Source organism: Pteropus medius, unplaced genomic scaffold (assembly GCF_902729225.1).
Source record: "Pteropus medius unplaced genomic scaffold, Ma_sr-lr_union100, whole genome shotgun sequence".
Taxonomy (NCBI): domain Eukaryota; kingdom Metazoa; phylum Chordata; class Mammalia; order Chiroptera; family Pteropodidae; genus Pteropus; species Pteropus medius.
In genome coordinates, this window is record NW_024340696.1 from 4,399,013 (window position 1) to 4,426,288 (window position 27,276).

The window sequence follows — 27,276 nt, forward strand, 5'->3', positions numbered from 1 at the left end:
GCTAACACAATGCAATATATATATATATATATTGCATACATATGTGTATATATATTTGCATATATATATTGCATACATATATGTACACATATGTATACATATATGCCTTATTGATAAATATATATAAATATATATATGTGTATATATATATATGCCTTACTGATAAATTATACACCTGAAACTTACTAGATTTCATTAACCAATATCATCATAATAAAAATAATAAAAAATAAAATAAATTTTTAAAAAAATGACCAAGAACTAAATGCAATTTCTTAACATCATTGCCATTGACCTTTGTCTGGAGACAGAGATATAAAAGATTACATTCTTACTTTCAATTGCCTTTAACATATAGTTTGCAGGAATAATAGATGGAAATTGTCCCTAATCTTAGTTAGATGTATACACAGTTTCGCTATAATAATTTAGCTTCATTCTTGGTTCTATCTTGGACAAATTTGATATTCTCATATATTGATAATTTATTCATTAAAATCTATAAAATCTCCTAAAATAATATTGTTGTGGCCTGTATAGAATAGACCAAACCAAGTATGCTCTTAAAGGCTGTTTATTAGCCGGCGGCTGTCCTGTACAAAGGAGCAGCCCCGAAATGCCAAGATACAAAGTTTTTAAGCCCTAAATCCCATTCCTCATTCTGTCTTAAACACAAAGGTCCATCTTTCTCCTATTCACTACCTGTCAACCCACTGGTCAGGTCAGGTGTGTAAGCGGGGAGTACAGAAGCAGAAAGCCTGTTGTTAGAATGTTATGTTCCTATGGGTCATTGCCTATGTTCCCATGGGCAATAGCCAGTGTTCCTATGGGCGATGGCCAAACAGTAATTTTCAGCTTATATACAATTGATTATTTTTCACGCCACGCAAGCAAGCAGGGTTACGCAAGCTAAAATTGGCAGTTAGCGTATGAGCTCATTGTTACAAGTTTCATGATTAACAGAATGCGGTTAGGGGTTCCAGAAACTAGGCCTAAGGTATAGACTTCTTTTGTCCAGTTTCAGGTTTTAATTATTCTTTAACCCTTTCACTTTTCAGCAAGCTATCACAATATTATTAAAAATAGCTCTCTGGATTTTTTTTTTATTTCCAGTTGAGCAGAAACTATATTAACTCAATATTATATCACCCCCCTCATTCATGTGTTCACTGTGTTTTTACTTTAGATACATTGTTGATAATGATCATCCTACATTTATATTTTCATTTATTTGAGCCCTTTTATTTGCATACCACTTGGATTTTCATGTTACATGAGTCCATAAGAGTCCAGTAAGAAGCAAGCACAGTCTTATAGATTGCCTGTTCAATTCGAGCTGTTTTAAAAATAATACCCAGCTTTACTAAATGAGGATGTTCTGGTTGGTGTTTTATAAATTTTAACATGTGTAGGGATCACCTATGTATCTTGTTAAAAGGATGTTTGATTCAGTGATCTTGGATAGGGCTTGAGATTCTGCATTTCAAACAAGCCTCTAGAGAGTGCTAACTATGACAGTCTGTGGGCCACACTTTAAATTGCAAGGCCCTAGACATTTAATTTATCTAATAAGAAAGGGTTTGGTTTTCTTCTTAATTCAGCCCTTTCACTTAACTTACTAGTAATTCATTTGCATATGCGCCTCTGAAAGAGGGTATTTGCATTTATTATTTAACATCCTTTTTTCCCCTTATCGCTGCTGACATTTTGCAGCAGACATAAGAAAAACAAAGCTAGATGACAAATCGCCCTGCCTTCGGTCTACTAAGGGAGACAGGCTAGTTTACAATGAATTTTAATACAATAGAGCAAGCGTTTTATAAGCACTTTATCTATTATTCTTGAGGAAGGAGTCAGTGAGTGGAGGATCAAAGATCAGTAAACTTATTATTACATTGGGACAAGCTTCATGGAAGAATAACATTGGATTAAACCTTGAAGGTGTTGCATCACAGCCTACGCTTGGTAGGTACTCAGTAAATACTCCTAGAAAGGATGGAAAGAAGAAAGGAAGGAGTCAATGAGTAAGTGAGGAATGCTGTTTTTATTGAGAAAACATTCTAGCCAAAGGTAGGGTGATTTGGACATGCATTAATTGCACAAATTATAGAAACTTGCTGAAATGTATGGTACATGTAGAAAGAGGCAAGAAAAGAGATGGGGAAGACAGGATGGTGTCAAATCATGAGGGACGTTGATTAATGGATATTAATACATTTCAGAGAGAACGATCAATATTTTTATGAATAGTGCTCCTCTTTGTGGTGGGAAAAAGGTTCAAGCTCCTGCTGGCTTGTATATGGAAATCATCTTCCCTCTCTGATTTGTTCTTCTCCTCTTGTGAGCCCTGGATGGCTTACCTTTCCAGCCAATGAATTACATGCTGGCAATAACTTGACAACATGTTGATGATTCTGACTGATCAGGAGGCCCACAGTTTTGGTTCTGGTTCTGGTTCTTTTTCTTTTACCAGTTACCAACTTACATGTTTGATTTTAAAGTGAATATAAGGCAAAAAGACAAAGAAAAGGAGGTTGATGATATAGAAATATTATACTCAGAAAATAGATCCCCAAAAAACACATCACAATCTAATATTTTCATATTTCTTTTTAATAAGCAATTTAATGAGACTAGAAACTGTATTGCTACTTAATGGGGTATAAAACTTTTCTCATTTAATGTTATCTACTAGGCTGTGAAAGAAGAGGTAGGCTCAAATATTCTGGGTGATAAAGAAAAAAAATGGGAGCACTTGGATTGATCTTCATATTTTAGACATTTATTAAGCCCATGTTTTATCCAAAACTGGACTCACTCTCTTCATCTCCAACCCATACAAGAGGCAGAATTTGTGCAGCACTTAAAAGTATAGACTCTGGATCCAGACCTCTGTGTTTAATACTGTCAATTTCAGTATGTTTTTGAAGATGAGTGACCGTGTGTCTCTTTTCACTCTCATCTGTAAAATGAGATTAATGTTAGCTTCTATATCACACAATTATTTTGAGACTCTAATGAGTTAATACAAGTAAATTATCAACTTACAATAGTGCCTGGCACCTATTATTTGTACAAGCATTAGCTATTATTATTATTTTTTAAGTAAAACATTTACTTTCTTTCGATTATAATATTGATAACCAAATGTTTTCAGTTCTAAAAAAATCTTGGACAAAACTCAGGCTCTTATTAATTTAAGTAAGCTGCATAACCTCTCAAAGCTGTTGTCCCAAGTGCAATATGGAAATCATCACTATACTGTAGAAGTAGCATGTGTACTACAGACGGAATATTAATCAGCAACTAGTGGGCACTTGGCAAATACTCATTGCCTTCATATTCTCTTCTAGTTTGTTTTTTGAAATATATGCAGACAGAACTAGGATAAACTTTTTATCCCCTCTTTTCATGCTGCTCATAGGCAAGCCTGAGAGAGGATTGAGAGGAACTGTTGTGTTTAGATAAGAAGGATATAAATGGAATCCACAGGGTATACTCACTGGGCACAGAAGCAAGAATCTTCCCATTTTTGCCAGGAAATTGTAGAAAGTCCATTTCTTTCCATCACCCATATATGAAGGTGCTGTAGCACCCTGAGGTGTCAGCTATCATTGCATTTTATTTCATAACTCTATGAGCTTTCTCTCATATCATAGTTGGGCATTACTTTTCTTAATGCTAGTTAGGGTTTTCCAAAACAGTGATAGAATTTTCACTCACAATTTTATACAATAAATTATATCATTCCTTATTTTGAAGTTTTATCTGTTTATTCTTTCTGTTGAGAGAAAAGTGTATTAATCAAAGGCTCTAATTGCACAAATATAAAAAAAGAAAAAAATTAGTCTGCAAGTTAGAGCTAAGCAACTGGGGTTAAGCAGAAATAGATGCGTTCAATAGATGTTTCTCAATATAATGCTTTTTGAATTTTTATCCATGTTATTGCATTTGTCAATTATTTGTTTCTTTTCAGTTTCATTCCATCTAATTTCATTTGGTTGTTTCCAATTTGGGACTATTATGAATATTTCTGCTCTGAGCATTTATACAGAGGTATTTGTATTGACATAGACTAGTTAGGTCATACGTAAATATGTTTAATTTTTAAAAATATATTTAATATTATAAGAGACCAAAAAATTGTTTCTAAATTGGAACTTCCCATACATTTTTTCCCCACCGGAAAGTAAATTTCCCATTTATTCATTCATTTTAAATTAGTTCTATTGAAGTATAATTTCCATTCAATAAAATTAATCATTTTAATTGAACAATTTGTTGAATTTTGATATGTATGTATTGTGTTATGTGTATATATACAGATACATATGTATGTATGTGTGTGTGTGTATATATGTGTGTATATATACATATATGTGTATATGTATATATATGTGTGTGCGTGTATATATATACAATTTGGGACTATTATGAATATTTCTGCTCTGAGCATTTATACAGAGGTATTTGTATTGACATAGACTAGTTAGGTCATATGTAAATATGTTTAATTTTTAAAAATATATTTAATATTATAAGAGACCAAAAAATTGTTTCTAAATTGGATATACCATTGCATCCTCTTTATTCTTTATTGATATTCAATTATTCTAGTTTCTTTATAATTAATTTTTAACATAGCAATGATTGGGCTGAGAAACATACCCTGCGTAGTATACAAATTCTTATGCCACTAAATTCATGGATTTTTACATAAGACACCCATATGAAACTCCTTTGATTAGAGATGGGTGGAGATTCTTTGTTTTCACAGTTCTGCAGGACAGTTAAGTATTCTAAATCTAGGGCATCGAAAACTCAGAAATAAATCCTGGATTTATCACTGACTAGGATAATTTGGGACAAATTTTTCAACTTCTGGGTCTTCTTCATCTGTAAAATTGAGAGTTCATTATTTGTGCAATGCCCAGTAGAGAACTGATCACTTTATAAATGTTAGTGCCTATTATCCTCCTCTTCCTCCTCCTCTTTCATCTTCTTTATTAGCTCCTTGTTTCAATCAGGAAAAATGCATTTGCCTGATTCTCCTCTACACTAGCCATGGTACTGTGAGCTCAGTTGTTCCATGCTGTGTTTTATCATAGTTATCTGTGTGTCTGCCACCTTTCCCTATAGAACTGAAAGCTCCTGTTTTGCGGTAAATTCATTTAATCAAAAAATATTTATTGAATTCCATCATCTCTGTATTAGGTATCTCATCTATGTGCCATGAACAAAAATAAATAAAGTATGATTTTTCCATTTACAAAGTCTACAAATAAAAACAGTAATTATTATTTTAAATGTCTATCTAATCATCTATCACAGGACACTTCAGATGTTTCTATGTCTTGGCCACCAAGAATAATGAACATGAGAGTGTATGTATCTTTACATATAAATATTTTCACATTTTGGGGGTAGATGCCCAGAAGAGGGATTGCGGGGTCATATGGTAATTCTATTCCGAATTTTTTGAGGAACACATACACTGTTTTCCATGGTAGCTATAACCAATTTACATTCCTAGTAGCAGTGTATGAGGGTCCCTTTATCTCTATAGCAACACTTGTTATTACTTGTCTTATTGATGACAGCCATTCTAACAAGCGTGAGGTAGTATCTTATTGTGATTTTGATTTGTATTTCCCCAGTAGCTAGTGAAGTTGAGCATCTTTTCATATGTCTGTCAGCCATTTGTATATCTTCTTGTGAGAAATGTCTGTTCAGGTCCTCTGTTCATTTTTTAATTGGATTTTTTTTTGTATTTAAGTTATATTAGTTCTTTATATATTTGGAATATTAGCCCCTTATTAAAGGCATTGTTTGCAAATATCTTCTCCCATTCAGTTAGTTGCCTCTTTGTTTTGTTATAAACACTGGAAACAACAAATGAACAGGACAAACAAAAACTCATAGACACAGACAATACTTTAATGGTTATCAGAGGAAAAGATGGAGAAGGGGGAGGTAGATAAGGGTAAAAGGGGTAAAATATATTTTGTGTGTACATATAATGTTACATATGCATAAATATATATGTTTAGAGTTTTTTTTTTAATTTAATTGAAATTTGTATGATGTAATATTTGAGTGCTTGGGGTCCTAGAGTCAGAGTACTTTAATCTCCCAGAGCCACAGTTACCTTATCTGTGGTTGATAATAAAACTGACCTTAAAGCAATAGTTTCCAAACTTGTTTGCACAGAAGGAGATTTGACTTTGGGTGGCGAACACAAAATAAAATATACAGATGATGTATTATTGAATTGTACACTTGAAATCTATATAATTTTGTTAACCAATGCCACCCCAATAAATTTAACAAACAAATAAATAAGTAAATATTTAGTATTTACTTATGGCAATGTGCTACTAACTCACAAATGCATGATCACATATAATCCTCACAATTCTTTAAGGTAGTGGTTCCCAAACTTGCATTCACATTAGAATCATGAGGAGACTTTTTAAAATGTCTAAAGCCCAGGCAACACCTCAGGCCTATCAAATAAGATGTCTGTGAATGGAGCAAAGGCACACATAAGTATTTTTTGAAGCTTTCCAGTTAATTTCACTGTATAGACAAGTTTGGCAACTATTGCTTTAAGGTCAGTTCTATTATCCACCACAGGTTGAAGATGAGGTAATTAATTGTGGCTCTGAGAGATAAGAGCACTCTGACTTCAGGACTCCATGCATTCAAAAATTATGTCACATAAATTAAATTAAAAAGATTAAGCATATACATTTATGCATATGTAAGATTATATGTATATATAAAATATACTTAAGCAACACACGTATGTACATACACAAGGATAGATTGGAAGTGTGTAAGAATTGATATAGAGTAGTGAGTAGGAAAATTAGAAAGTTGTTCTAACATCACTTGGGAACCATTGAAGGTATGATGTAGCCAGAGCATTTAAGAAACATTTGAAGAGAAGTTGAGATTTCCAGTGAGTTTGGAAAGAGAAGTAGTTAAGTGGGCATTAAAATTAGGGAAGTTTCTTGTTTCTTTGGAGGCACATGGAACAGCATGATCAAACAGCCCAAGGCGTGAGAGAACATGGGGAATATGAATTTGGCAAATGGGAAAAGAGCTAGTGGTGACCTGACAAAAGCTGAGACCTGGAAGCAGAGCTGAAAGATATGCCTAAGTCAGATATTGGCATGTCCAGTATTCTGGGATAAGGTCTTTAACTTTACTATTAGATTTGCTGAATTTAATCGAAGGTTATATGGGTAGATCCACCATTAATGTACATTATTTGCTCATATATATATTTATGCAAAGTTTTGATTTTGAGTACACTGCTGTAAAAAGCAGTAAGTGCCCATTCTCTTTAAATCTGTGCAGTCAAATCCTAAGGTTTTGCAAGCCAGAAACCACATTTTAACATTAATTGCCAGATGTCACTGGCAAGAAGCACATTTCCCCGAATAGACTCCTATTTGCCAGTTCCAGAGATTAGCAATATAATTAGATGTCAAAATGCATCTTTTCTGCATCTTTCTCTGCTCCTCCCTGCTGTTTTTGTAATAGGAAAACCTGAAAGTAACGAAGCAAGTGATCTTACTTATCTAATTCTGGAACTCGGAAGCCTACAGTAAAGGGAAGAGATGTTTCCAACATGACTGTACATTTACTTATAACCACACAGAAAAACGATTGTAAAATTTTTCTTCTAAATATTTTTTCACATGGTCACATTCTTTGCGTCAGTTCAGGCTCTCCTCATCTCCCCTGAATTACTGTCAGGATTCTCTGACTTCGATCTTTTTCTCCCAGCTATCTATCTTCCACACTGTCAAAAGAAAAGTTGTCTGTTTAAATTTTAAATTTGCTCATAATTTGACTTCTAAATCCATCATTATCTGTCCAGTCCTTATAGGATTAGGTCCATCCACCTTAGTACAGCTTACAATGCTCATCTTTGCCTACTTTAGTGTCATCAACGTCAAACAATGAACCACTGAAGACTTTCGTTTGTTGTAGTTTTCCATTTTTTATTTGTTTTTCTTCTGTTTTCTTTCCCTAACAAGTCTTTGCAGCCTTTCTTCACTTAGTCAATCCTTAATAATTTTTTTAAATTACCTGCAGAGCTCATCATCCTTAAGGCCTGCCTTAAGTAGAACCTGTGTACCACTATACCTGGGCTGGTGGTTAGAACTACTGCCTTTCTCTCCCAGCTCTACAAGTAGGCAGAGCGGGGGATGGTATTATCTGGTCTTCTTAGCTTGCCCCTCCCTGGATAGAACTTCTACCTTATAAGTGAGTTGGAGTAGAGTGTTGGTGGGTGATCAGGCCTTGGCATCCTTGCCTTGTCATGCCCAGAATAGAACTTCCACACACAGTCCTCACTGAGTGAAATCATAGCCATAGACTGGGAGCTTAGGGCAGAGGTGACCCTATCTTCCTGTTTTCACTCTCTCAAAGTAGAGTGCTCAGAGTACAATTTCCATTACACAGAGATGGGGCAGATTACTAAGGAGTGGTTATTGTTCTTAACAAGATTTAGTAAATTTTTAAATGAATATTTACTCGTTTTCTGTATGCCTTTAGGGTAATTTCCGGTGATTTTAATGATTGTTTCACTGCAAGTGTCATTGGGCTTCTCCTCCTCACACTGCCAGGCTGGAAATCTTGCCTAATTATTACTTAGTTTTAAAACTAGAGCTCTGCATTGTCACTTCCCAGAAACCTTTCCTGGTGCCCTAGGTATGGGGTCATCCTCTCTTCCTATATTGTATTGAAAGTGTCTTTTTATGTCTCTATTCTCCTCTTGTTCTAATTTCCTCAACTTCCTTCCTAGCCATCTAAGTCATCAACCCTTATTTAGTCTTCAAAATGCGATTAAGGTCCATACTCATTAGCACTCTCTCCTCTTGCTCACTCTCAGATCTAGGGAAACTTTCTATGCTTTGTGAGCACCCTATGTCCATTTCTATTATAGTGCTTACTATATTACATTTAAATTACATATTTGTTTCACCTCAGTAGCATCTGTAAACTCCTCAATTACATGTTATTTCCTTTCTGCCTCTAGCACTAAGACACATAGTTAGTACTGACGAGTTAATTCAGCACATGCGTATTGAGAGTAAATCATGAGCCAAGTACTATAAAAGGTATTGGAGATATAAAGATATAAAATAAAATATGCTATAACTGCTCTCATGTTTCATATGACCTAGTAGGTAAAATAATTACTGAGGAAAGTGTTAAGCAAATGAATTTTAAAAATAAGAAGTACAGAGATGAATCTGTACATGATATTAAGAGAGTTAATAATGTCAACTGATATTATGATGAGTTGAGATGAAAGTAATGAAGGGATAAATGAAATGAAATAAAAAAGCAAGTGCTGTTTAAAGTAAAAAGATCAATGGGAGAAGAGTTCAAAGCAGAGGATTCTACATATCAATCACCTAATATACAGTAAGCACAGACCTCCTGAATCTCAAAGCTTACTGTGGCTGGAAAACTCAGTATGAAGGAAAGTATGATGAGAGATGTGATTAGGGGGATAGGTACTACTCATGTACTGTGGGGCCTATAGAGTATGTTCAGGATTTTCACTTCTATTCTATGGTCAGCAAACCATAGCCAATTCCAACCTGATTCCTGTTTTTATATGACCGGCATGCTAGAAATATGTGTTGCATTTTAAATGAAAAGAGAAATATTTTAGGATGTGTGAACATTATATGAAATTCAATTCAGTGTCCAAAAAAAAAAAAAAAAAAAACAAAAAACTTCCCAAAACCTAGCATTGGAACATGGCCATTACTAGGGAACTCAGCCATTCTCTTGTTTATGTACTGTCTATGACTGCTTCTGTGTTACAAGGACGGGGTTAAGTAGTGATACAGACCATATGACCCTCAAAACTATCTGGCTCATTTGCAGAAAAAAAGTTTGTCAACCCTAGTTCTATAGTAATGGAAGATATTGAAAAGTTTTAATCAAAATACTTAAAGGGCACATAATCACATAGCCATGTTTTGTTTTGGGAAGGAGGGGAACTTAAAGGAAAACTAGTTAGGAGGTATGTCAGAAGTCCCCAAGACCACTCCCCGGCTGCGTGATTTGCTAGGAAGACTCATGCGACTCAGCATCTAGTCATACTCATGACTGATTTTATAAAAGATACAAAGTAAAATTAACACAGGGGAAGAGGACATGGGCAAAATCTAGAGGATACAAAGTTCCAGATGCCGAGAGTCCTTGTTCAGTGAAGTTATGCAGATGTGCTTAATTCCTTTACCAACATGTTGTGACAACACACGTTCTGCTAGCGAAGTTTGCCTGAGCCTAGGAGTCTAGGGTTTTTGTTGCATGCTGGACATGTAAGCACTCTCTGCCTAGCATATACTATAATTCCAAACTCCTGAAAAGAAAGCAGATTTTCATCACGATCCATATTGTTTGCACAGAGAGTTTAGTAACATCGATCAACTCTTACCAGTGAATGGTGGAACCTTCCCAAAATTCATGTTTCCAGATTCAAGCTAAGGGCTAACCTAGCAGGCAGGTCTTTGTAAGGATAGCAGTTTCAGTCCTATTATTTTAACTCTCTTCTATATATGAGGTTATTACAGCATTACAGATAGAAATGGTAGTAATGTGGACTGAGTTGCTAAAGTGTAAATGGAGAAAAGAGGACAGAGTTAAGGGATATTTAAAAGGCAATATGTATGTGATTTAAACATGAGCTGGGTATGGCAAGTGAAGGGTAAGAAGATAGCAAGGATTATGCAGGAATCTGGCTTATCAGTAAATGGTACACTGATCTCTTCTGAAGTTGCATGGCTATTCCAGTTGAAGAATAAACTGACATGATGGAGAAAAGGACACAGCTGATCAATTTTTTTTTTTTGTCTCACATTTCAAAAAGCACTGCAATTTTATGTATGTATATGGATATATATTTAGTTGGATATGCAAGCATGTATACCTATACATAGGTATAACTTGGGGGTTTCTCTGAAGATATTATTTGAATGATATTTTTCATCTTTAAAGTCTAAACCAGTTGAAAAATAGCACAGCTATTAGAAACATGAGGAGTGAAGGAAAAGCTTTCTTCTAAAAGTGCATGCACGTGCGCACACACACACACACACACACACACACACAGAGATCTGATTTCTTTTCTATTGACAAGCATAGTGGTAAGACAGTTCCAAAATATATTGTTTATCTCTGCACTAGCATCAATGGCTGTACTGGCTTCATTTGAGCAGATACATTATAAAACGTTTTGAATGTACTGATATTGAGGTTACCTTTCACTTTGAAATATATAGGGTTGATGCTATTTGTTAAGCATAAGTCAGGATGTGGGTGTGCTACTGAGGCATGCCAGGGAAATCATGATCTCTAAGGAAAACTACACTGTTTGCTTCATCTGAGGCAGTGATTCTTAATGCTGGATTTGCATCAAAATATATGTGCAGATATTTCAAAACACTAAAGCTCATTCTAAGCCACATGAGATTCTGCCTCAGATCATTTGGGTTGGAGAATGGATATTTTCATATACAATAACATTGATTTAAGGATTCATGATTTAGATGTCTAGAGGTTCACAAGTGAGAAACGATCAGAATCTTTGGAAATGATTTGAAAACATTTTTTTAATTCTCTAACTGAAAAAAAAATCAAGTTTCTCTTTTTTTCTTGTTTGAGGTGAGCTTAATGTAACTCTTCTTTGTATCTCAAATGTCCACCCTGAGCTGTTTGGATACATTACTAGGTTGAGCATGCGAATGGGCGCATGCACCTTGGATGGATAGATCAACAGAGAGAAGAAGATGAATGGGGAGATGGATAAGTGAGTGGATGTGTGAGTAGAAAAATAGAGGAATGCATGGATAATAGGATAGATGGTGTGTGAGTGGAAGGATGAATGAAGAATGAATGAGTTGACTGTTAGCTGAATTGATAAATGGATGGATGGATGGATGGATGGATGAATGAGGGAATAGAGGACACATAAAGAAGAGAAATGGTAAACTTTATAACACCTTGTTGCAATGTTTAATTTATCAAATTGCCTAGAAAGAAATTATTTTTCCCTATTCAGTAAAGATATGTCATTTAAAAAGATCTACTTATTCATTAATTGTTTGATTGTAAGTTCCTGAGAATTAGATGATAATAATTGACACAGGAATTGTTAAGGCTAAGTAAATAATGCAAAGTGACAGCTGCAAGACAGGTGAAATAACCATGTTGACCTTTTTTTTGACAGCTACAATTACAAGGCATGTGACCTCTCTAACTGTAAGGATAGACCAGTGACAAATGAGGAATGCTAAAAAAATTAAGCAGTTCTTTTTGTTTTCTTTAGCGAAGCATAGTAGCTAACGAATTGGGTTACAATGATCAATTTTTGCTGAAAACAAAATGACAGCTCTAACTTTCTGATAATTATTCCAAAGACAAAACAAAAAGCTGTGCATCAGCCTTTTTTGGCATATATTACTTCATTTAAGCCTTGAAACAAATGATTGATTATAGTTAACATTTTAGTACTATTTTATTAAGAAGGAAATCCTACTGAGGAATCTTTCTAAGGTTCTTTGCAGCTCTAGATTTTAATGATGACATGTCCTTCACACAAAGAATTGGTTTATCAACACAGATTTGGAAGTTTCTTCTTTTCTTTCTGTGTTATCTATTGTGGTTTCATGAAATATTTCTCACATGAAAACTAATTTGTATTTTAACATTTTTGCTCTTTGTCAAGAGGAGGGAGGGATCACGTTTCCTGTCTCATTGCAGTTCATTTTATTTAGTATGCAGTGAAACCCAAAACAACATAATAATTGGAAACAAAAATGGGCATTATCTTTTGCAACCTCCTACCAACAGTCTTAACAAGATGAAGACTTTGAAATTAGATATATGGGTACCAACTGCTAAATTCCCAAGCGAGACACCTTTGGGTCAAACAGGTGTGGCTTCTTCAAAGTTTTCTTGCCTCCTTTGCTAAGTGGTTGTAACATATTTAAGTATTAGCACAGTTCTTGGCACATGGTAAATATTCCATAAATTTTCATTGGTACTATTAGTCCCATTTTACAGATAGGGTAAAGGAGTCAACAAACTTCATGAGCTTGTTCACCAGACCTTTATACATATTGTAGCACATACCCTGTTTAAAATGGTAAATAATTATTAGTTTATGCATCATATCTTCCACTACAGTACAAATTTTTAGAGGGCAGAGTCTATATCTTATACATCTTTTTAATTCTTGTAATATACATATTGATTGGCACATGATAGATAACTATTCAAGGAATCAACCTGAATCGATTTGAATGCAAGTCATCATTTTGCTAACAATTCAGCAGATATACTGGCAACTGAGGTTGGCAAGAGTTCTAGATAAGCTGACTAAATATTAAATAAATGTGGTAGTAGCCTGATAAACAATGAGAACATCTCCCATTAATTATGTTATTATTTTTATTATTTTTTTATTTGTTGAGCACCAACTATGTGTCATTATCACATTTAAAAGTGTTTTTAGCCCTTACAAAGACCTTTGAAGTCATATTATATGTAAAGATAATAGTCAATCAATTTTTTGAGAGACTAATATTGCCAGGTACTTTTCCAGGTGCTTATATGATTCATCAGTGAACAGAAGTTCCATACTTTTGTAAAACTTACATTCAAGTAGGTATGATAGCCAATACTTAATAAACAGAAAATTTATTTATGTAATATATTAGAGAGTTCAGTGCTATAGGAAAAAAATAAAAAGTAAAGAGAAATAAAGGATTGGGAATTCCAGGTAGGAAATGAGGAAGTTTGCAGTATTAATAGTCCAGAAAGGATTCTTTAAGCAAGTGACCCTTGAGCCAAAATTAAGAGTGAAGAATTTGAGAGATACGAATGGGCTTTGGAATCATCAAGACATGAGTGTGAAAGTATTTATTCTACATACTGTATACACACACACACACACACACACACACACAGTATGTGTGTATATATATATATATGTGTATATATATATATATATACACACATACACAAATATATATATATATATATATATATATATATATATTTGTGTATTTGTGTGTGTGTGTATGTATACCCCTCCACACACTTCTGTTTGCACATCTAGCAAATATGGGAAAGAATACTTACTTTGTCTGACTATGAAATATATGTGTAAATTGTTTAGAACATGATTTGCATACACTAAGCACTATTCAATGTATGTTAAAAAAAATAGAAGTTGCTAAAAAAAGGTAGCTCATGTTATATACAAATGCATGATAAATGAGATTTTGACATAGGTTGTAAAGCTCTTTGTCCCATCTCTGGAAGAACCCCACATTTCTAGGGCTTCAGATATTCCCCTAGAATTTTGCTTACCCTTGTCATTGCCAAATTATGTGTGGCATTTGATTCTACTTTTAAATTCAAATGAAAAAGAACAAAATAAATTTGTTGGTAAATAGACTGTGAAAACATATTAAAAATCTCTACTATAAAACATTAACATGAATTTAAAGAAAAAATATGCACTTAGACTAGTAGGGAATTTGACAAGGTAGCATGTAAATGTTTCCATACCTGCTGTTTTCAACAAAATTCACTTAGTGGAATAAAAAATTTTTGAAGGGATGTTTGGGGAAAGCATCCAGAGCAGCTGTTGCACTTTGGCAGTAACAAAATTAAACAAATGGCTTCATTCAGCATTCAAATGGCAAGAGGATTTGCATAAATAGAGGGGATCATGACATTCGAGCAGATTCACATAGGAAAAAAAAGTACCTATTCAAAATATTTACCACTGCCTTATTTCTGATATCGACAACATTTTGTGCTGGATTGTGTCCATCATCCCTCAGCACTCTTGTCAGTATTGTTAATAAACCGTCAGTTCCTGTGCAGCCACTGCCTGTCACGTCAATTAACTGCCAGAGAAAGATTCACAAAACGAACTAAAAAGGCTCCTTGATGAATGTTCTTTGGACTGTTAAAGTTTGGTCTCAAAATCCTCAATTTTCAACTAAATAGAGAGTCCTCGTAAACACTGGGGCTCCTCAGATACAAATGAGGAGAAAAAAATTAAGTACTCTAGAGAAAGATAAGAAACTTGTTTTCTTAGGGGCATCAGCACGAAATGTGCTCACTTGCTCATTCGTTCATCCAATATGTATTATTCGTTCACTAGGTATCTGGCACGGTTCTAACAATTATCTATTCAGTGGTTGGCAAAATGGAAGCAATCCATATTGTGAGTGAGCCTATTGTTTAAGAGGGAATGAGACGTTAAAAATCAGATAGATAAGTGCATAGATGATAACCATAATCAGTAGGGATGAAATTTAACCAGTGGGCATTAATATAAGCATACAAATGGTTCAAATATTAAAGCACTTCTATATCGACTAGTAAATAACTATTTCCTTCTTCATCCTGGTCCTTTTCCTGTAATCTTTTATCTCTCCCTGGCACTTAGCTGTGATTAAGCACAGTGGCTCTGTCATAACACCCTGATAACCTTGCACGTCTCTATATAGTTCACATAGGCAAAGCTAACCTATAGTTTAACCCAAGTCTTGGTGGAATGTCCTGTGATGGAACATAGAAAGACAGGTGGTCTTCTAAGAAGCTGTTACAAGACTGTTTCCATCTACTTTCCTATCCCACGGGAGGCTTCGTGAAGTTGTTTCCTATCTGCTTTTCTAGAGCCAGTGAGGCATGGCACTTTCCATATCACATCCCTCCCCTTCCTTTGGGTACAGCTGTGAGCTATAAAACTGTTTCGCTATAGTTAGAGCTGGATCCACTATGAAAGAAAGACCTACAACTTGTCTGTCATATGGCACCACTGGTTTGATGTCATCCAGTGACACCACAGATATGGATTGCCAATGCCATGCTGATCATCCTTATGCTTTCACTGTGTGTAATAAACTGTTGAAATTGATTTGGGCACATGTCTCTTTCCTGGCTGATTCTATGGGAATGTCACAAGCCTGCTTTGGAGCTGCCACAATGCTGCTGCTTAGGGACTGCTTGACGGCCTGACACCTATCAAGCGGGGAACTCCCAGGATCCTGCTAGAGTATTCAGAGCAGAGTCAGAGCAGAGTCAGATTTTATTGGTTCATGTTTGTACCATACCAATTATTTTGTTTTATATATCATAACTGGTGAAAGTAATAGAAAGAAAAAAAGAGTATTTCACAAAATATAACAAGAATGTTAAAATGATATTTGCAGTTCAGAAATAAATCGCTATGAGAATTAGCCTTTCAACTGGAACCTAAAGAGTGTGTAGGAATGGACAAGGGAGAACAGGGTATTTTCCCCAGGAACAGGAGATTTTTCCATAAATCCAGGCAGAAAAAACAGACACATTTGAAAACTCCGAGGTGTGTAAGAACACGCCTCATTCCATGAACTTTAAAGAAAGCCATTCGCACCTTATGTAACGCACTTGGGTCAAACTATCTCTTCTTCTTTTCTGACTGCCTATTGAAACACTTATAATTCTACCTATAAAGCTGGAGTTTTTGAGACTTCAAACAGAACAGCAATATAATTTTGTTGTCTCACTATGTGAAAGGCAGATGATTGTTTTAGTGGCAAATACAGAAATGTTTAAGAAACACTTTAGACTACAAGTATAAAATTAGGGATGTTGCCTTATGTTGTTTTACATTTGTAACCGATCTCATATCAGAGTGTTAAAAATAATATCTGGTAATCAAGATGTGAAAAAAGAAGATGTGAGAGAAAAAGGCAGAAGCAAGGAGTGAAAGAAGAGAGGAAATGAGTAAGGGTAGAAGGTCCTCTATTCAGAAAAACATAAAATTTACAAAATATCTAGGATTTATTAGCCTTGCAGTAAATATCTGTCAAAAGATTGAATGCAAGAGGAGAAAGATATAATGAAGAAATTACATACAATGAAACACATAATAAAAAATAAAATAAAGTATAATCGGCAGAAGTAACCAAACAATATACACATTCTAAATTAATAGCATACACTGTCATGCAACTTCACACAGGCCTTCCTGAATAACTGCTTATTGGCTTGTTCAGGGCAATTTTAATGAAGATGGATACGTTCTAAACTAATCACATGACCAGAGGTAAAGGACAATGTTATTATAGGCCTAGCTCAGGTGGGGTAGATTGTCTAGTCGAACCAAAGTAATAGTCTCTAAAGATAGTGTAGGAACAGATTGTACAAAGTCTCAACTGAATATGAAGGAGTCTGCATTTTATTGTAAAGGTGATAAAGAATAACAAAAGTGTTTTTTTGTTTGTTTGTTTGTTTTGTTGGTTTTATTAGAGAGAAACAGGTTAAAAGAAAGGTTCATTAAAACAAACATGATAGATTGTGCAGAATGACTTTCTGGTGGAGTCAAGGGAGAAAATATAGGGACTCAATGCAGTGAATATAATGAGGCAGTTGCAGCAATCTAGTAAAGAATGGAAATGAGGGACTTCTTTAATAGAAACAGTCCAGAAAAAAAATTATGACTGCTTGGACGTGGGCAGAAAACTACCTTTGAGACTGCAGAAGTGTACACATTAAGGATCTTGACAAGGGAAGATTATCCTGGATTATTGGAGTGGTGCCAATGTAATCACAAAAGTATAAAAATGAGGCAGGAAAGTCAGAGTCAAAGAAAGAGATGTGTCAATGAAAGCACAGGTTCGAGTGATGTGGCCACATGCCGAGGAATGTAGATAGCCTCTAGAAGCTGGAAAAGGCAAGGAACAGAGTCTCCCTAGAGCTTTCAGAGGAAACCAGGATTGTCAACACCTCCATTTTAGCTCAGCAAACCTTATTTTGGTGTCACTTCATATTTAGTGCCCTTTTTCTTAAAGTTTTTTGATAATTCTATCCAGTGAAATTTTCCTTTCTAGGATTTCCATTTGGTTCTTTCTTATAACACACTTTATATTCCAAGATTACCTATCCCTTCACTAATTAAGAACATACTATCTTTAATTTCTTGATTATATTTTTAATAGCTGTCTAAAGTGTTCCCCTGTTATATTCAATATAAGGGGCACCTAGATGTAGGTTATCATTGTCTTCATTTTTGTTTAATTTTGGGTCATATGTTTCATTCCTTTGAATATCTGGTAAGATTTTATTTTGTGCTGGACATTATCATTTAGACATTACAGAGATTCTAGGTTTTATTTTCTTCTGAAGATTGTTAATTTTATCCCATCGTGAAATTAAAATACTGGCATTTACCTAGATGTAGACGTGGAGTTATATTTTGTTAGTGAAGATATGTAAGAAGTCCAGCATAATACAAAACTCCTCTCATCTGCCAGAGCTAAAACTAAAAAAATATGCCCAAATCCCCACCTGTCAGAATCCTGTCTAGATTTTAATTTGACCTTCTTAAGGAAAGCCTAAAGTAGATTTTATACTAGTAAATGATTACATAGTAAATATTTTAGTCTTTACAAACTGTATGGTCTCTATGGCAACTATTCAAATCCACTATGATTGCACAAAAACAACTAGACAATACATAAATAAATAAAGGTAGCTGCACTCCAATAAATTTTACTTATAAAAGTAAGCACTTGGTCAGATTTGGCCTTTGGGCTATAGTTTAGCAACAATTCCTCTAGTGTGTGGCTATTAATCTGAAGATGCCTGTGGTGTTAATAAGGTTTATGAATGTCTATAGAAAGCCAGTATCCTTTTGCAAATACTCAGTCTCTAGTGTTTCTGTTCTGCTCTGTGATTAAACTTATGGAATATATTGTCCTGTGTATGTGCAGTCCAACTCTGCCAAGGAATGGCAAGAACATCCCCGTCCCCTCTTCATGCCCCACCCCACCCCCCCGCCCTGCCAGATTTACTTTTGGAAACCCGCCCCTGCTCATCTCACTATTCTCTCTGCCACCCTGCTCTGGATACTCCAGTCATTTACTCTGACCCAAACTCTCATCACTGCCTCCACAGGTCAGTGCAACTACAGTGACCTGCTTGGGCCACAGCCCTTTGCACCTCAGTCTGGAAATTGTTCTCAGGCAGAAAGCTGGTGTAGTCATGGGTCTCACTTGGGGGGGTTTCCCATATTTCAAATTTCACAGCCTGGTGTAATTAGCTCATAGTTATTTATGGAAAGAAGACTAGTCCTATATCAGTTACTGTGACCTGTCTATAAGCAGAAGTTTTGAATCTTTTATTTTTAAATAACAACAAATATAAATATCTCACAAGAATAATACTTCCATTTGCGATGACATAGATGGACCTAGAGATAATCATGCTAAGAGAGATAAGCCAGACAGAAAAAGTTGAAAATCGCATGATATCACTTATATGTGGGATATAAACCTAAAAGCAACAAACGAACAGGGCAAACAACACAGAGACTCACGGACATGGACAATAGACTAGTGGTTACCAGAGGGGAAGTAGATGGGATAAAAGGGGTCAAATATGTGGTGATAAAAATCTAACTATAGAGTGGTACTAGTAAATATATATATATATATATATATATATATATATATATATATATATATATATATATATATATATACCTTACTATTAAAATGTACAGCTGAAAGTTACCTGATTTCATTAACCAATGTCACCATTAAAACAACAAATAATTAATTAAAATAAATAAATCTGGATCAATAAAAACAAATAAAGAGCAAAAAAAATTAAAAATAAATTTTATTTACTCACATTAACTGAAAATGCAAGGTTCATTTGATTTCAGGTGTGATTAGTTTGAGAATTTTTCAAAGTCACCAGATCATTTCAGAAGCCACCAGTAAATATCTCCTTGTCTCTGGCATGATGTTAATTAGATGCCTAAACCCAATCAGAATCATTCGACTAGAGAGTTGAGATATAGTAATTGCTTTAAGAAATTACATCCCCATCTCTGAAAGTAATTGTTGAGATAACCTCTCCAAAAATGTATGGCTGAAAGAGGGTACAAGGCAGTTTCCTCCAAAGTCTAGGTGTTTTTGTGGGGACAAAAGGAATCAATATCAAATACATAACCAAAAATGATCTATAATAGATTTTCTTTAAATATCCATAAGTGCCATATGTATATATACATACACATGATGGCAGTATGATACTTATAAAAATTTAAATTTAAGGAAAATTATATATGTAATATATATATTTACTCTTATTTCCTAATGAAAAGGTTTATTGAACTTTATAACTTTGATATATTAAAATTTACTTTAATAGCATTTATGCTAAGCTATTCCTTTGTAATGTGGGATCAGAATTTGATTCAGTCATTCAATTCCAAGTCTCTCAGTATTACTCCCAAGTTAATAATGTTGAAGTGAGTAGGTGTTGTATTGAAGAATTTGATGGCCAAAGATAATCGTGGTACTACAGCTTTATACTTTTATGAGAGTAAGGAGAAGCAGATAGAAGTTATTGACTTTCTGCCTCCTTAACTCTACAGTAAAATGAACTGTAGAGATGACGGTGGTGGTGTGGTGGTCTGCATTATATATCTAGAGTCTTATTCACAGCTTCTAGGTTAATGCTGCTGAGCATGGCATATGTTCTTCATACATACTAATAGACTCATCACATTTCCATAAAACATTTAATCCTATCATTATCCTTTCACCAACTGCCAAGTATGCCCTACTGGTACTTGAGAACATCTCTTTTACGAGTTTATTTTCCTCACTGGATGAATAATCTTAAAATCACAAAATTACTCCAATTTCCTTAATGATCTCCAAATATTTTTAATCATAAAGCTTGTCAATAAATTTTGAGCACATGTCATTCAATATATGTATATTTATTAGTTATAAATTATATACACTCATATCTTTGGTGGTTGGGATAACCAGCTATGGATCCAAACTGCTTAAGTTTGAATTCCAGATCTGTTATTTCCCAGCTGTCAACTTGAGTAAGATATTTAATAAATCTGCATTTCAATTTCCTCATTTAAAAAAGATCAGAACAATACTAGTTACCAGATACAGTTGTTGTGAGGAATATATATAAAAGTTCAAGGTTGTTATCAATATTATCATGTGACTATTTTACTGCCGTATTAAGTACATTATAAACATAATCAAAATGAAAGAAAAGCAATGATGAGATTAGAAAATACATAAATATAACTTCAAATATGTTTTATATTAGAACAACCATGGGATATTTTTGAATATTTTATAATACCATCTATTTTACAATGTTAAAATCTAAAGTTAAAATGGAGAATTTCTAACGTTTTCTTCTTATACTCCAGTGAAACATTTCTTGTACTCACTATCTCTATTTCTGCATCATTTGCTGGAACATACTTGCATGTTCTTATTGGTTCCAAAATGTAGAGCAAGAACCATATTGTTAATAAGAAAGTGGTAAAGCTATGGTTAGAAACCTCTAACAATTAATTTCTGACCTTGTTTTGCTGATGCCACCTAAAAGCTTATTATAATGTTGGCTGTTACCATCAATAACCTAACACACTCAACCATTGTAGTTCTCTACCAACCTATATCCCCAGTAAATGAGTTACAGTAGTCCTCTGGGTTTATTTATTAAAACTCTTCAGTGAGCAAAACAGTAGGAGGAGGCTCTGTTCTGAATTTCCTATTTAGAATCTATATGCGTGGTTTCCTCATTTGGCCCTAGATAGGACAATTTCCAGTTTAGTCTTTCCAAGAAGAAGGTGCCAGAAAAGAATCTGGCTAGACATCATTATGCTGATACCTTGTGGTGCTTCTTTCTCCTGTTTTACTAGAAGCTGAGCTAACTGAGATTTTAGTCAACATTCAAAAGACTGTACTGGTGCTTATATCTTCTCAATTTAGCCCAATATAGTTTAGTATTTAATTTTTTTAATGGCATTTACTCATTATGTGGAAGGCACGAATGACAAAAAAAAAAGTTCTACTGACCAAAAAAAATGTTGTAGTCTCTTATATCTTGGTGCCTAAGCTGTTTATAATTCGTTTGTATTTAAATCAGTCTTCTAGAGTGGGTGAGAAAGGGTAGAATTATTGTGACTTGCTCACACTGCTTTCTGTGTCTTCTTGGGAAAACAAACGTGTGTGTGCGCACACACAAACACACATCAGTGCATCTTAGATGGTATACTTGGTTTAAGATAAACCGTGATTTTGGACTATATTTTCTTGGCTCCTAAAAAAATGGTTTTCTGAGTGGAATTATAGAATCTATTTGTTATAATTTTATATTAGAACCTATGCTTGGAAAAAAACCTACACCGTCTGTGTCCCTGGTATGTTTACTATCCTTGATAATGAGAATTTTGGAGCTAACAACATTTCTTTTTATACCTGGCTGCCAGAAGTCTTGGAAAAAATTTACCTCTTGGCCAAGACAAATGGATAGGACAGTATGGCCCCATTATCAGTGCCCCCTCCTATTGTCACTACCCCACATGCACCTTCACTTTCCATTCACAAGATATATATGCTTTCCATAGATCTCATATGTTTATGAATGTTAAAAATTGTTTCAAGTCATTTTTACCAGAGGTAAGGAATAAATATTTCTATATTCTGTAAACCTCAAGGAAATTCACCAGAAAATTAAAAAAAAAAAAATGATAGGTAGATATTCTTACTAAGAGGGCACGGGTAGGAAAGGATTAAAATAAATTGTGTCAATTAGTTTCCGGAAATATCGAATCACTAACCTAAATTATGAATGATGAATTAGAATCTTGCAGATTTAGCCAATTGACAAAATTTTCTAAGATGACTCATTGAAATTTCGGATAAAATTTAACTCTTAACATTAGGTCCTGTTCGTTTCTTGGTTATACATCTATGTTTCTTAGGGAAAGAAAAAGACAGTTTTTGCATTAAATAAAACAGTGATGTCATCCTTCATAATCTAGCTCAGTTTAAGGCGTATACTTGGGAAAAACAGCAAGGAACAGTTCCAGAAGCAATAGACTGGGTGGTGGAGCTAAACTAGGCCTCAGTATTTCATGGTCCATAAAATCTTGGAGCTCTGTAATTAACTTTTTGAAAAAAGTAAATTAAGAATTATGATATGGACTCTAGATTCTAAACATGTCATAAAGCTCAAATGAAAAAAAGTACATGTGGTGTGACCTTGATTAGGAAGAAGACACTGACTTCTCAGGCCACTCCGAGGAACCCCTTCCCAGTCTTGTGTTTTAGCTTAGACACACTTTCAGTTTATCAGTTAGAATCTCGTGTTATGATTTTTACTCTACATGATTGCTTCTCAGTGTATGTTTTCGACCTTTATACACAGATGCTGTTACCTAGTTTGAGAAAATTAATCACTTCATAGATAGTTATTCAATGACTGAATGTGAATGAAAGTTATTCTAGAATCATGACTAGCTCCTCTTAAGAAATCCTATCTTTTATTTCACAGGAATTAAATTGAGAAAACAAGTACGCTTGACTTAAAATAAATAAAATTCACTATCTGGTAAAGTACCCTGTGTTTCATAGGTCTTCTGATGGTTTAACACCCACATAACTGTTCTTGTTTTATATAATTTTATAACTACTACATATGAATTAATCTAGCCACCGATCCTTTCAAAACTAAGACTACAGTATGATAACATGGGTCAGTACCTGCTATTCCTATGATTGTTTTTCTTGATTCTTTTGTTTAACTTTCTGTCTCCCAAGATCTCTTGGCTACATTTTACCAGGTTAAATGAGTTCTTAAAAGAGGTAAATACTTGAAAACTCGGGAACTGATGGTAATACAGCTTTCAAAGACATATTTGTGTTTTGGTTGGAATACATTCTACCTGCCCTGATACACATTTCCTGGTTTGCTATATTACACATACACTGAAGTCATTCTTTAGTAGGCATCCCCTACTTTGGATGACAAGATTTGGGCTGAAGCTCATACAAAATGGCAGAAGGATGGAGGCAGAAGGACCTGCACCTATTTCAGATGTCCTCTGGACTGCAGATAACTGATGACAACATCTTGGAGAAAGTGACTGCCCACTAAAGAGGACCCTAAAAAAGGAAATAGCCTGACAACATGAAAAGGGTTAGGGAGTTGGGGGTTAGAGGGGTTCCCAACACACAGGAGATTGTTAGGCATCTTGGAGGTCCCTTCCAGCTGGTCACCAGGAATGTCAAGTAGCACTAGGGCTGGCATGGACCAGGAAGAATTTCCCCATAACCACTTTCCACTGTGGCCAAATCGTCATCCCTGACTCCTGTGCCAGGCCAAGGAGGTGGGACAGGTGTAAGGGTCACTCTTCTCCTTCCTTCTGTTGGGGTTCACTCCCATGGAAAGAAGCTGGCTCAGGCAGGGCCTTTGGTGGCCAGGGACTATCACAGTGTGAGTCCCCAGTATTTAGTAATTGAGGAACGTAGCTGGGCCAGGGGCAGCAGTGACATAGGGAAGACAGCGTGGCCCGAGCCTGGAGCTTGGAATCTGAGACTGAGGCCTATGGTCCTGATGACCTCTCAATGTGGGGTCCAGTGGTGGAAGGTGAGAAGGACAGAGACCAAGAGGGACAAGGGAGTTATGAGTCAGGCACCAGGACAGGGGCTCAAAGCCCACTTGTAGGTGCCCTCTTACTGGAAGCCCACTTTTCCTCAGCTCTCTATCTCTCTTTTCATTTTTATTCAGAATGATTTTATTTGTAAGTATTGTATTTACACTTACTTATAAGTACACATATGATGTATTGTATATACATGGATTAGGTAGCCGTTTAGGGTCAAGTGCCTACTGGAAAATTATTTTCTACAACAGTGAAGTATGGAGAATAACACAGATCAATTTAAGAGATGATAGCTAGACATGGATACAAAGAACACATATAAGTTTTCATAATCAAGAACAGTATCCTCACCCTTTCCTTTCTCCCAGATATTTGCTGTAGGGCAGAAAACTTTAACCAAGGATGGAGTTTCAAGATGCTTGTGCCCAGCCTGTGAGGGAGAGGGAGGATGAGCAACAGACAAACGGGACATTGGTTGTTAACTATAACCTTTCTACAAGCCCATGACATCGCAGCATTCAGAGAGGCGATGTCCAGGTCACTGAAGAAAAGATGAGCCTCTTGCTGCAGGTTTCTCCTTGGCAAACTCAATTTCCTTGCTTCACAACAACATGAGAAAGGTCCTCTGTCCCTTCCAGCTTTAGATTCTTTTTATTGGCTAAACATAGGAGGCAGGCAAAGTCCAGCGGTATACAGAGATTCTGAGCTATGAGGTCCTGAGTCTCTCCTGCACGCCCTTTATGAGCCTGCCGAGCATCTTCTTGTCACTATATAGCTACAAAATACAGCTAGAAATTGGTGGAGGCAGGATTTTAAAACACACCTTCCAAATCTGAGGCCATTGCTCTTTTAATAGCACAATTATGTCATTTGCAAAGGTACAGAGCTATGGTGGGTTAGAGAAGTGTATTAGACTAAAACTCAATAATAAAAAGAGTGAATACCATTATATTAGGCTTCTCAGGATGCTGTAATGAAATACCACAGTATGAGTGGCGTAAACAACAGAAATTTATTGTCTTGCCGTTCTGAGTGCTGGAAGTCTGAGATCAAGATGCTGGCAGATTCAGTCTCTAGTGAGAATGCTCCCTGGCATGCATATGGTGGCTTCTCATGGAGTCCTCTCATGGCCTTTACTCTGTGTGAGCCTGAGTAGGGGGGATTAGGGTCCCACTTTTTGCAGTCATTTAACTTTAATTACCTCCCTAAAGGCCCTGTCTCTAAATATAATCACATAGGGATGGGTTAGAGCTTCGACATAAGAATTTTAGAGGAACATAATTCAATCCATAGAACTAGAAACATACAGATGAATTTATATTAGAAGTTATTTTCAGGGACTTGAGTTGGAACTTTGCAGCTGGATATTTTGTTCTAGTGCATATTTAATGCATATTCATCTAGAATACATCATTTTCTGCAACTTAACCAAATGACCATATGATACAGTACTTTTAACCTAATTTCTAAATGAATTTTCCAAGATCTTTTTTTTTTTTATTCTTTGTCAGTGAATGACAGATGCTTAAAGTGGAGAAACGATTATAGAATTTACTGAAAAGCTTTACTTTTCCTTCATTTTACAGGCCCAGCAGCTTACTGATCTGGAACAAAAATTAGCTGTGGCCAGAAATGAGCTGAAGAAAGCAGCTCTGGACCGGGTAAGTTTACATTTATGCACCAACACAACTTTGGTTTTAGCAGACAAAGCTTGGGTATGTTTATTGTTTCCTTTGATTTATTAATGCAGGTCCAGATGCTGTGCATATAAGATGATTTTAGAATTTCCAAGTGTTTGATATTCCCTTTGGAACCCAATTTTTTCCCTTGTTTTTGGCTGCTGCAGTAAATTGAGACAAGGTTCAGGCTCTGTGAGTTCACAGCTTAATTTTTCACCTTACTGGGTATACTTGTTCTATAACACCATAAATAAACATGCTTTAAAGCACCAATGCACATGCCACGTATTAACTCTGGATGAATGAGTTATAAAGCAAATGGAAGTAGTCGTTGACAATTTTCATTTTGGAAATCTTAAATCAGAGTTCTGCAGGTCAAGGTCTAAAAGAAAGTTGTTCTCTTAACCATGAACTCTATTCATATAAAGATAATGTGAAGGTGGGTGACAGTCCATCTTTATAACATAATTCACATGCCATAAAAGTCACACATTTAAAGTTCACCAAGCTGTGCTACCATCACCACAATTTACAGATTTTCTTCACCCCTTTACCTCATCTATTCAATTTTGGTTTTATTAATTTCTCACGGCATTACAATTGAGTATGGTCGGGATAAGCCACAATTCCCACCGGGTGCCTACCTTTGCGTTTCATAAGAGTCATGCATGGAGAATAGGTAATTTATATATGGAAGGCGAATATAATATAGAGGAAGGAATTGGTCATATAATTCAGAATTACTTTTCTATTGCTTAATAGTTATGGTAAAATTTCTTAATGCCTCTCACTTTATTTTCTTTTTTTCATTTTTGAATCAACTTTACAAGATTACAGGAAATAAATATTTCTCTTTTATTTAGCTTACTTGGAACAAAAGAATAGAGTGATTTTAAAATAATATATTTCTTTGTTCACTCAGTACTCATCTATCAAACTCCCAATGTAATTTTCTCTAATATCCAAAACATATATCTAGCACACATTAATATAGAAAACTCTTAATCAGAGAAGTGAATCATAGTATTTTAGACTTGAGAAGATGAACACCCG

The 27,276-nt window shown here is 35.1% G+C and overlaps 1 protein-coding gene across 4 annotated transcripts in view; it reads left to right on the forward strand.

Annotated features, from left to right (window-relative positions):
* The window catches only part of LUZP2 (leucine zipper protein 2), a 390,997-nt gene that overhangs the window by 304,251 nt on the left and 59,470 nt on the right, over window positions 1-27,276 (forward strand). For all 4 annotated transcript variants that reach the window (XM_039865935.1, XM_039865945.1, XM_039865920.1 and 1 more), the window contains one exon: window positions 26,131-26,205. In XM_039865935.1, the coding sequence (XP_039721869.1) occupies window positions 26,131-26,205 (75 nt within the window). The remainder of the gene's footprint in view (window positions 1-26,130; window positions 26,206-27,276) is intronic.